General features: G+C 38.0%; 1 protein-coding gene across 1 annotated transcript in view; it reads left to right on the top strand.

The window, feature by feature from the left end:
- Positions 1–11,579, top strand: part of arhgap10 (Rho GTPase activating protein 10) — a 64,300-nt gene extending 52,721 nt beyond the window's left edge. Inside the window, exons 20-23 of the mRNA XM_028443027.1 lie at positions 871–1,036; positions 7,041–7,136; positions 8,284–8,375; positions 10,431–11,579. Coding sequence (XP_028298828.1) covers positions 871–1,036; positions 7,041–7,136; positions 8,284–8,375; positions 10,431–10,519 — 443 coding nt within the window. The 3' untranslated portion in view covers positions 10,520–11,579. The remainder of the gene's footprint in view (positions 1–870; positions 1,037–7,040; positions 7,137–8,283; positions 8,376–10,430) is intronic.
- Positions 11,580–12,431: the final 852 nt, after the last annotated feature.

Genomic DNA, 12,431 nt, shown 5'->3' with positions numbered 1-12,431 from the left:
GACAGGCAATCTTTGCGTCTGAAGAACATACATTTTCGCCTGGTGATAATAACTGATTATATTTTTCTTTTTAAAGAAGGAAGTTTCACACTGCACTAATAAGCTTCAATGTTATTTTTCCCTTTTCTTTCGATTCTTCACAGCCCAATGCTCAATATTAAAGCGTTTATACTAATTGTTTAGCTTTTTTAATGTCTTCTTTAGTTTTATCTTTAAAATCACTTCAATGAAAAATGGGCCATTATAGCAGAAGTTTGACTATCATACATCCCACTTTTTTTTCTTTGTCACAAATTATCATTAAGGTTTTCCTTGTTTACAATAGTGTCATATATTTTAAGCTTTTACATAAGACCTTTAATTCTAGCTTTTCCTTTTGTATTATAACATGTATATGTTGACAGTGATTTTATTGACTTCTACACCAAAAGACTCACTTTAGTCTAGTTAAACTACTAGGCTGGTTACTTTCCATAGACACAGAATATGTATATTATGATGTAAACCCATTCAAACATCTTCTTTACCCAATTGTCTGTTTGAGGGTCACCAATGAGTGTAACTGGTGGCTTAAAACCGGTCACCAATCAGCTCAATCAGGTGCACCTGTAACGCAGTGGAACAGCGCACACACAAACCAGTAAAATGGGCGTGGCAACCAATGAGGCATTCAATGGCAGTCAGTTGACAATGGATAATTCAGTTGCCTCAAACGTTTTCTTAGTGTCTGAAAATAGTCTTTACTGTCTAAACCAGCAAAGTCTCATTTATTCTATTCTGCTTCTTTGAGCTATTCATCAGTAGGATATGACGAGTCTATACTGAAATGGTAAATAGTGAAATTGTTTCATGGATCCTGTTTGTGTTCAGTGACACAAGTTGGAGACACCTCCTCCCTTGCAACAGATGAGACTTCAATGGGCAGCAATGAGTCTGTTTCATCTCAGTCTTCATCAGCTTCAGCATCAGAGATGCCCACAGAGAGGAGCAACCACACCCCGCTTAAGTCCAGCCTCAGCTTAGGCAGCAACTCCAGGTGAGTGCCTCAGTCTGTTTGAATCCATAACCAACATGTGCACCCACCTCAAATACTGGATATATACTGAAGTAAAAAAAAAAGCCACTAAGGACCTGTAAGCTTTGAACAGTTGAAGAGCACAAAGATTTTCCTACTGCAATACAGGATGACATTTTAGGTATTTGAATGAAATCATTGTGGATAGGCACATGTTTACACAGCTTACTTTAAAACAAGGGGGCAAGCTATGTGGAACTATGTCTATATTAAAACCTAAGCAGTAGTGGTTAGTGTGAGCAGCAGGACAATTGTGGTCAGTTATTTAACAGACTTCACAAGGTTACAGCAAGGTCTGGCTGCATAGCTCATCACTGGGCTCGCTCAGACTGCATGAGTACTGTAATCTACACAGACAATGGAGAAACGGCAGTTAACCTATCATGGCTCTCATTTCACCTTGTGAGATAGTTAAGAAAAAAAACCACACAGAGAGCATGGACAGAAAGGCCCCTGACCAGTCGGCAAGATACATCAACTTTTTATTCAGTTTTTAGTTTTTTTTGCCTGATGTTGCAGAATTGTTTTTCTGTAATGCATTAGTAGTTTGCTGAAACTACTGGATTTCAGTGTTTAGGTTTACCGTATGTATGGAAAATTGGTAGTGATGCACCAAAATTCCAGCCACCGAAAATGGCCCAAAAGTGCATTTTTGGTTTTTGGTCGAAACACTTTTCTCATCGAAACAGCGACAAAACAGGATGTTGTGATGACATGAGCCAACGTGTCAACTTGACTCACAGAACGGCTGTATTTCAACACATCTGAGCGATAACGCGTCTTTTAAGAATTGGCTGAGACAGAGCAAGTAAGTTTGTTTTATCTATCGGTGTCATGTCAACACTGTAGTTATGTCACCCTCCGTCAACACGGACTACACGGCAGCCTGATGCGTGGCTGTACATCAGCAGCATGAATCCGTTTTCACTGTCTGTCAGCGCACATTTCATGGCGATCCTCTGCACTTCACTACTGTACTTGGTCAGCGTTATGAAGATCATTACTTGGATGAGCTAAAACTAGCGCGCACAAGAAATGCTCCATGTCGCAATCAAAGCAAACAACGTGCATGTCTCCAGGAACATGCTTGGATAATAAATACAGAGGCTGATTTTAATCAAGAATTTCAATGCACTTTGTGTTTTGATGAGAGAACATATTTAATATGATTCTCTATCAGTTATAAGCCTGTACAATATTGAGTGAATCAAGTTAAACATTTTTATTTATTTTTAATATTGTTCATTGTTCATTGTTGGAATAAATATTGATTTATTCTTTGAAGCATAACTTATACAATTGCAATATTTTAATTTTATTGAGGTTAGTACACATTCAGAGCCATAAATGCAATGGTACTAATAATTTGCATTATAATTTTTTTCAGTGTTTCGGTTTCGGCCAAGTATTTTCATTCCGACGTTACTTTAAAAATTGATATTACTTTCACTTTTAATCCCAACATTCATTCATAAATATTGGTACTTTCTACTGCTAACTATTTAAAATTGGGCTCATTATTTTCCTTACCTCGACTGAGGAGGCAAAATGTCACGCAACAGTGCAGAGAAGAGAGGAAACGTGGGCAGAAGCTGCATTACTAAGTTAGGTTGAGTTTCTAGGAGTGTCTTGCTTTTTGGGTTTCGAAGAAATCCACTTTGTGGGCAGAAGTCATAAACATGTTATATTTATATGGTGAGAATCTAAAAGGACTTGTTTTGCGAGTACTCTTTGTGGATGTTTGATGGAATCATCTGCTATATGTGGCAACACATAGCAGGCAGCTTCAAGTCTGAAATGCTACAGAAACACCTACACTGCTGCATTGGAAAAAAACAAGCCAGGAAACGGATGGATCGGAGAAAAAGCAAGACGTGACTCACCTGTGGCCTCATTTAAGTGTTAATATAGCTCGCTTTGTAAGTTGGTTTACAGCATTTGAGCAGTTTTGCTAGCAATTTTAGCAGAGTCCCCTTTGATCTCTTAGTAGTTGTCAATTTTCTAAAATGATTTTTGTTTAACATAACAGGGCAGTTGGAGAATGATTATTTTTTTTGTTTTCAGCTTCCTTGGTAAAGCAGTTTTAAAAATCTATATATTTATTTTTTTTTTTTTTTTTATTCGAGTTTTGATTAGATTTTCGAGTTTTTTTAGGGTTTTTAATGCACTTAAAAATGACTGCAGACATCAGATATATTGTCAAAAGTGCAACTGTATTGCTGTGATTGTCCTCAAGAATTAAAAAGCATAGAACAATCCCAAACAATTTCAAGCTTTAACACAGGTTTAAGCAAAAGTGGAACAGCAACTTCACAGTAGCTTAAATTATCTGATTAAGAAATCAGATAACTACATATTTTATAACATATAATATTACAATTTTAAAAAATTATAAACTCGTCCCTTAGCATTTCAGCATAGTGCGAATAAGAAATTAAACATGCCTGTGGCACACATATAGCCTACTCAAACACATGTAAACAAAGAGGGGGCTGGCTCACATCGGAACACAAAAAAGTCCGAAAAAAACTGGTGGAAAAAAAAATATATATACTGTATATATATATATATTTTTTTTTAAACTTGAATTGGCAAAATAAAAATTTGTTTTTATCTACAATTTTGATTAATCAATTAAATCGATTTTTTTGCCCAACCCTATGTTGTCCTTTAGTTTTTTTTATTTCAGCTTTTTGGTCGTGCCTCGTAGGTACGCATTCACAGTCGGCAAGCTACTCAAGTACAACCGTTTCAGTGGGAACTACCGGTTTACAAAATAAAAGTCCGTTAGAATGTTACATTCTAAAAAAAACGGAATTTAGAAAAAAATAAAACAGATTCTATAGGGCCCTAGTTTGAGACGAGAGTGCAATAGTGTTGTACTTCTGTACGTGTACTTCTGAAAAGAATGCTTAACGAGTACTTGATTCACCTCTGGTAGATTGATGCCTTTCCACTCTACCCTTTCTTTGGCTTCACCCTTTTGTCCTCAATCTCTCTAAGTCCTTGGTCCTTCCTGTTGTTTCCAGCCCATGACTTCTCGTCTTGAATGCTGATGTGAGAGATGAATTATTGGGTTATACTGTCGATCTTAGACTCTCTGCTGTGTCATGTCTACAGATTCACCTTGAAACAGACTTCTTCATTTCACTGCCTCTTTCTTCTTCTCCATCAGCTGTAATGAAATGTAAAGTGAAAACAAAGGCCCTACTTGAACGACGACAATGTGATTTCCCTCGTTTTGACCTCTCTATATTTTTTAGTTGTATGTTCAAACAGAAAATGCTGTAAACATAATTTCCAAGTGTCAACTTTTCTTCTGCTTTTCCTGCATTTGCCATGTCATGTTGTTGGCCGTAAGTAGCAAGTAGGAGGAGGTCATAATTTGCAGCTCTTTATTTGCTTGGGAGACAGGTGGCTGTGCGTCGATCGTGTAAATTGTATTGACGTTGGGGAAATATCCATCTTGTTTAGCCTTATAGCTGCGGCCCCGTGCCTTTATGAAGACTTACACCATATGTCACACGGTGCCATCCTGGCTTTGTTCACTCATAAATCGTACCACGTGAGATCCTTGAGATCTGTTTGCACAGCACCTTTCTGACGTGGAACCCACGGATTCAGCTGCAGTCCAAGCCAACGACAGCACTAAGGGATGACGAGCTCTAAGTTACTTGAGGCTACTCTTAGAAAGTGTTTAATGTGCACGGCTGCTCACCAGAGCACCTGGAAAAGAGCTGCAGCTAAATCTGCTTGGTCACACAAAAGCATACTGGCTCACTTAATCAAGTTGTGATTCTTAGTGGACTGTTACTCAATTAATCATCTGTCAACTCTGATGTCGCAACTCATTTTTCACAAGTCCCCTAAATTTAGATAATGCCTCTCCCTGTAGTTCACAAGTTTTGTCTGATGAGGCTACATTGTCGGACCTTATATTTCTGCCCAACCTGAAGCCCTTCAAGCCTGTCATTGGCAGGCACACGACGTGAATCATAAATTGATCAAAGGGCATTTCCTGCCCAGCCAAACTGGGGACGGCTGACTGATTTTCTTTGGATGTCTGTTTTTCCCCACTTCTAGCAGAAATATGTCAGAATCCCACTGCGTCTCTGCTCCCTTTTGTAAGAAAGGAATTGATTGTCCAAGTTCACACCAGGATCAGCAGCATTTCATTTTTGTTGTCCATTTGCACTCTGCTGCTATCCTGAACGAGTGTGACAAAGTAAGACACTTGTTTAAACATTTATAAATCTTAACTTTGGGAGAACTAGCAAGGGGGGGGAATGTCATTCATTATTCTTACACATTTTATACTCCTGGTTGAAAATGTAAAATTTCTCATTTGAAAAGAGAAGAGCAGTTTAAACCATGTTGCTGTTTTTGTTCAAGAGAAATGGCAATTTCCTTTGGTTTAGCAGTAATCATGAAAACAATTTTGGCCTAAATTCATTTACCTCCGGTGCATTTAGCAAGTTTCTACAAGAGCCACGTCGTTCACTCATCTCCTCTTCATAATGGTTCTCTTATTCTGTTTATTTCAACGCCTTCCAAAAACCTGCCTGAGCCATCACTAGTTAAAATGATTAGTACAATAATTTATTCCCTCATCTTACACTTTCTGTCCTCCCCTCTACGTGATTAGTGTAAAGCTCCTTCCTGCTGGTGGGTTGAGTTTTGCTCGAGTCTCCGCTCTCTGCGCTGTGACCCAGGCAGACAGCGGTTGTGCTTGGGTCCAGGTTAATGAGTGAATTTGCTGCACTGCAGCGCCCCGTCCCCCCATGCTGATGTGAAGCAGCTGAACACCACAGTGGCCCCACACTGCTGCAGAGCTATAAATCACCTACAGTCAAGCCAGGCCCGGAACTGAACAGCAACCGCTGAGGATGGACAAGCAAACTGAGAGAGAGGAAAAGAGGAAATGCAGGGAGGAAGCAATATAGAGGAGAGGATTGAAAACATGAGTTTAGTGCTGAGAGTTCAACTCCACCTGTTGTTTCTTTAAAGCCACATCTCTCTCCTCCACCGGTGCCAATTTTACCCTCTATTCACAACATCCTGTCCACCTCCAGCCCCTCCCCAGCTGCTCCCTCTAATTGCCTTTATTAACGTATCTATGGAAGCGGCAGCTAGGAGCAATTTGCTCATTATGTGCTGTATTAGCACTGGCCCTAGGGCAGGCATGGAGCACAGAGGGATGCCTGGCTAACGTGCCTGCTCTGGTCCTCTGCACTCAGCTATTACCTGGACACCTACCTCTGGCCTGCAGGTCAACTTGTTGTTGGCCCTTGTTGGCTCCGACAGCCTGTGCAAAGCAGACGAGCCATTATTACTGTCAGACTTTGCAAATAATGAGATTATAAACATGACAGGAGGCATCAGATTTATACGTTAGTGTTGTGAGAGCCAAGCTTCTCTAGCAGAGATGGGTAACTTTTTTTTAGAGTGGGGGCCACAAAAATGTCATTGTCTGATCTGAGGGCCACATTATCAACATTCTTGTCAGTATTTAGAATGACCAATCTGAGAAAAAACACAGTGAAGAACAAAGGGTTTGTGAGGTTTTGTTGATCTTGTTTTGTATAAATTTCTGTCATTTATCATATTTTGTTGTCGTGTTGTGTGTTTTTGGACTCATTTTAGGTATTACTCTCCCTTTTTGTGCCTTTTATTGGAATAATTTTGTTTTTAGAGTAATGTTGTGTAGTTGTTGAGGTTTTTGTACATTTTGTGTATTTTTATTATGTTGTTTTGCTTATTTTTCTTTAAATTTGTGTGTTTTTTTGGAACGTTGTCTGTTTGCTTTGTGGTCCACACTTTGTTATTGTGGGCAGCTTTCAGAAGACGGTGTGAAAATAGAAATGTTGATGACAACGTTTCCTGGTATTTTGGACCAAGACTATAGAAATAATAATTTCAGTCATATTTTGTAAAATACAGCATGTGGTTTGTTTTTCTATTGTAGATCCCCGACAGCAGCAGATCCCTGGTCGTTTGCAGGAGCTTCTGGAGAGACGCAGCCTGCTGCTGCTACAACTGCTTCGGAAAGGCCTGAGGCAACGTGAGATTGATTCCTTTTGCTAATTTCCTGATTGGAATATATGATACAGGGTTAGGGTTGTTTATACAGTACTGGTATCGGTTAATATTGGAAATTTAGTGTTGGATAATATCGGCATGTTGAATATTGGAAAAAAAGTAATATCCAATATCCCTAGAAAAATTATATCTTTTGATTATATTATGTATTTAGAATTTTTTTAGCAACATTTTCATTATTTAAATATTTTTTGAATGAAATTTCCATTTTGAATGACAAGGTGGCTCCTGCGTGATGAGTGCCTGTGTCTATTTATTACTTATATCATTTATTACAATGTGTGGTTTCTAGGATAAGTTATAGTTCACTCACCCCACAAATATTTAGTTTGTCCTTCAATTATTATGAAAGAATGCAAACTGGATGCTCCTTCAAGGGACTGATTCCATGTTTTCAGACAGAATAAGGTTTTTGTGTTGCTGTAAAATGCAACTCCACATAAGAGTCATGCTTATTGTTGTATTGACAGATATTTGACCACAAACCTCCACGCCTCTTTTTCTCCGATTTCCTTTGTTTTTTGTTCCATGTTGTTGCTGTTCTACAGAAATGGATTTAAATATTTATTAGGGCATCATGTGTTAAAGATACAGTTTTAGCATAGTGGGTGAAACATGTTTTTGCAACACTTCATGTATGATTGTCTCTTTTCTTTTTTACCACCAACGTTTGCAGAGCTTTTTCCTGTCTTTGCTCATCACATTGAGCACAAATGCTGTATTTCAGCCTCTAAATGGGAATTTAAAAGTCAAAGCTGTTTGGTGTGTTTTTGTGCACCACTTTTCAATTATCTCTCCATAAAGGTTGTCTGCACTGTTGACCTGATGCAGTACATTATCAGCCACCATAGCAGCCCTCACATTTAGTTTGTGCACATACAGATATAAAGGATGCAGGAATGTTCTGACTAAAGTCTTTACAAAGGCGAGCTCAGGTGAGATTCCAGCGTTTAGCGGGCGAACCTCTGTCTTAGTGCTTTTGCTTATTTTCTAGCCCGGGCCGTTTCAGGCTGCGGAGTAAATGAACAAGCAGGCCCCAGGCCCAGATTGAACTGTTCAGTAATCCTCTCCAAAGTTCCACCAGCTCACTGATTGCTTTCATTTTTCAGTGTCACCAGCAGGAAAGCCAAAGCAGTGTTCCCATGCGAGGCTGAGCACGACTCGGAGCTCTCCTTCCAGGTCGGCGCAATATTCAATGCAGGTAAGTGTTATCGCCTGCACCAGTCACACACTCAGAACCCGCCCAGGTATATTGGATTTGAAGGAGAGAAAAAAAACGCACACCCAATCTGATCTTCATTTGAACCGAGAGATGAGACAAGGTGAGCAAGGAAGGGGAATGAAGCACAACTGTAATCGCTTTCAGAGGAAATTAGGACTTTTAAAAGATGTTTTTTTTTAATTTAATACATTTAAATTCATAACAGAGTCAATGTGTTACTGTTTTATAACTTGTTCTTTCAAAATGTTGTTGTAAAGTACATTAAAAACAAGTAAAGTAATGATTTTAAACAATAAGCTGGAGCGCATTGTTCTGCTGTCCCTGCTTAAGTTAAGCCTGAACTGATGAAAGTATGTTTTGAAGCCGACTGGAGTAGTGTGGAGAACATGCATGATTTACAGAGAAAGATTTGAGCACAAACTTTTTTCTGAGAATTATGCACATTTCTTCTTTTCTGTTTAATCTTTAAAATGTTTTGTAATTGTCACAAAACCTATGGCAAAAATGAATATTCCATTGATAAAAGTACTGCCAACATCAACTTCAAAGCTTCCTTTTATTCCTTCTTTACGTTGTTTTTTCATCGTGTTTTAATCTTGTTTTAGATTCTTTCAAATGTGTAAATCTGTCAGTAATCTGCTGTTTGTATCTTAGAGTTTTGTTCTGTCAATTAGCATTTGCTCAAAGCTAAAATGCACTGATTGTTAGCAACGTTAACCACAAATATGTTTTAATTTCATGTTTTGGCTGAGTGCATAACTAATTAGAGATGTCAAGATGTTTGTTTTCTACCTTCACATGCCTAGTAAAGTATAAAACATAGCCCAATGCTTTCTGCCTTTAGGAAGTAGATCCCAATTCCCAATGCAACAGAGTGGGTTTTTTTTATCTATATATTCACTGTCTGCAGGAAAGAATTATTCCTTTACTGGTACCGGGTTTGTTTTTAGTAATAATCAACTTTTCAAGTTATTGTTCCCCTTAAACATTAGTGCTGTTTTTCTGTACATGGGTTTTAAAGTTCTCTTATTCATGTTTATAAAGCAAGGTAACCATCAACAATTCTACAACATTCTATGTTCCTTAAGATTGTTTGCCTAATTCAGTACTTGAACACTTTATTGAGAGATGAACTTTCTCTTCATTTCTGCGAGCTTGGCTGCACACATTGAGATTTATTTTCATGCCTCGACTTGTTTGCACGTGATGAATTTAGTTTAAGAAATTTCTGGGAAAACTGCTGTTAAATTTCAACCACTGCAAGATTTTATCAGAAGTGTAAAGAGTACAGATGCATCCTACTCAAGTAGAAGTACTGTTACTTGATTGAAATTGTACTCAAGTAAAAGCACAAGTAGCTCAAATAAATAGTACTCAAAGTAAAAGTTACTAGTCACTTTCACCCCCCACGGTTATTTTTGGTAATAAATCTGTTCCTTCACATACAGTAAACATCTCATGTATAGAAATAGACCAAATCTTGATTTATTTCCCACAAAGACATCTGTATTCTTAGGTATATACATTTATGAACTCTAAAACTCAGAAAATAACCAACATTTATTGCTGTTTTGGTGTGATGCATTATGTTCAATCTGATTGGTCAGCTATGATGTGATGCATTTGATTGTTGTCTGGTCATTTCCTTTTTTTGTAGTTTCACAATGTCCGTTGATCATTTTAAAACAAAAAAATAATAATTTACTCGGTAACGGTCGGGTGTAGAAATGTAATTCATTACTTTACTTCTTTTAAAACATACTTAAGTACAAGTAAAATGACTGATTTAGAAATACACTCACATAAGTACAAGTACCCATAAAAGCAACTCAATTACAGTATCGTGAGTACTTGTAATCTGTTACCTTCACCTTTGGAATTTAGAAGGGTTGAAACTGCTGTGTAGTTCACGTGCATCATTGTTGTATTTTCCTTTAACCCTGTTTCATCACACGCACACACGTGCACACACACACCCCGCCTGGTCTCCCGTGCTCTTCTACTGCCTCGGTGACGCTCTGTCCTTTCTTACAGTGGCCCAGTCCAGAGAGCCGGGATGGCTGGAGGGGGAGCTGGAGGGTAAACGGGGCCTCATCCCTCAGAACTATGTGGAGATGCTGTGATACATAACCATGGAAATATTTATGGACATGTCACAAATCAGCAGGAGTTTATGCCTCAAAGCGAGTGCTGCTGTTTGAGTGACTCTGCTGACTCAGTTATTTTAGACAAAGAAAGTAAAACACTTTGGCTCATTTTTAAAAATATTTTTTAATCATTCACTTGTACACATTTTTCAGGTCAAGTATTCATTCCCAAGTTCCCATTTCCGATGATAAAAGTAAGAATGGATTTGTTTTGCTGTAAATGACCACGCTGCAGCCTCTCACTGAGCTTCCTCTGCTCACTTATACATGGTATCCATGAGCTCAAAGTCAAAGGGAGACCCTCAAAAACTGTTAAAGGTTAAACCTCAGCACTGGAGTCAGAGTAGCTCCTCCCTCTTTTTGACAAACCAATACGGTCACCGATAGCTGCGTTACTCCTTAACGTTGCAAGCCTTCGTTTTTTTTTTTATCAGTGTTTTTAACAATGAGGCACGTTTTACTGTAATTTCTGACGCATTGATTGCATGACCTTTGAATTATAAACTCACAGTATGATGTGTTAATGCACTCCGTCACTGAACAAAGCCTCTTTATAGACGCAAAGGTAAATTCTATTGGTTCACGATGATCAAAAACAAGTGTTTGATCAGACGTTTTGGACTGTTTCTAAACGGTTCCTTTTAGCAGAGATGAGACACTCCCACACATGTAAAATGTGTCATTTTATCGCCACGAACGTTGGCTATCATTATCTGTTGAAAACACAAAATGCCTTTTTTTTTTTTTTATGTTCATATATTTTACATTTGTTCACTGTTCACAACTTTGATATTGAAAGTTCAAACCAAGTACAATGTTTCCTTTACACGATGGAAAGGTTTTACAAGAATGTTTGGCGTTGTATGCAATGCCAACAGTGTGTATTTGTACTTCCAATAATTTAAGGTGTTTCTCTGAGTTTATGAGGGGGTTTCTCACTTCTCACCTTGGGCTGTTTTCTTGATCAATGGCTGAAGATTTGTTGCTGTTATTTCACTGTTATGAATTCTTGCAAAAATAAAAGTTGTTCAAAAGATCTGGCTTTGTAGATTATTAGAAACTCATCATGTACTGTTACGGTTTGTAGAATGAAATTGCAGCATTTGTTGCATTAGCTCTGTTAGAATAGTGTATGGAAAAATCTGTAGCTCCGTTAAATGTAAACGTGTCACGTGAATAATTAATTCACTCAGTAGAGCAGGGGTGTCAAACTCATTTATGAATCATATACAGCATTTAAAGCCCCGAATATATCCAAGTAATAAGTCCCTGCAGGAACTTCACTTTTAAATACCAATTTTTGTAGGATTCTTTGCAAGGAATTTTGTATTTGGAAAAATTTAGGGTTTTTCAACAGTCTTGTCATAAAAGCAGAGGAGCATTTTGAGTGCCTCCATTTAATTGGTGAATTTGGAGAAACTGAGATATCTATAACTGAAATATTTCATGTTTTTTGTCTTTTATATTTTCTTCTACTGGCTGAATTGGATGTTCTAAAGCAGTATTTTTCAACCTTTTTAGACCCAAGGTACATGTTTTCATTGGTAAAAGTTTGTAGCCTATATTAACAATATACAGTAATTGTTATTAAAGTATCTTGAATAGGAATCAAAAGCACTGGCACGCCTTGGGATGTGGGATAAAACTCATACTGGGCTTAATTTTAGACACGTTAATCCTAAATAGCTGCTTTAGGTATTACCATTCACTCATTCCCCCTGTCCACAGCCACCACCATTATACCTAACCTTCACACTTGTCACTATACTGGCTTGATTACACAACGTAATAAGCACAATATGTTCTACTACAACGTCATATCTCACGCTCACTTTAAAATAATCTATTCTTCCCAACCCTTTCTATTTCCTACCTTGAGTCTCTCCTC

This window comes from Gouania willdenowi, chromosome 1, assembly GCF_900634775.1.
Source record: "Gouania willdenowi chromosome 1, fGouWil2.1, whole genome shotgun sequence".
Classification (NCBI taxonomy): Eukaryota; Metazoa; Chordata; class Actinopteri; order Blenniiformes; family Gobiesocidae; genus Gouania; species Gouania willdenowi.
Note: the sequence above shows the minus strand (reverse complement) of the source record. Positions and strands in the feature narration are given on the sequence as shown.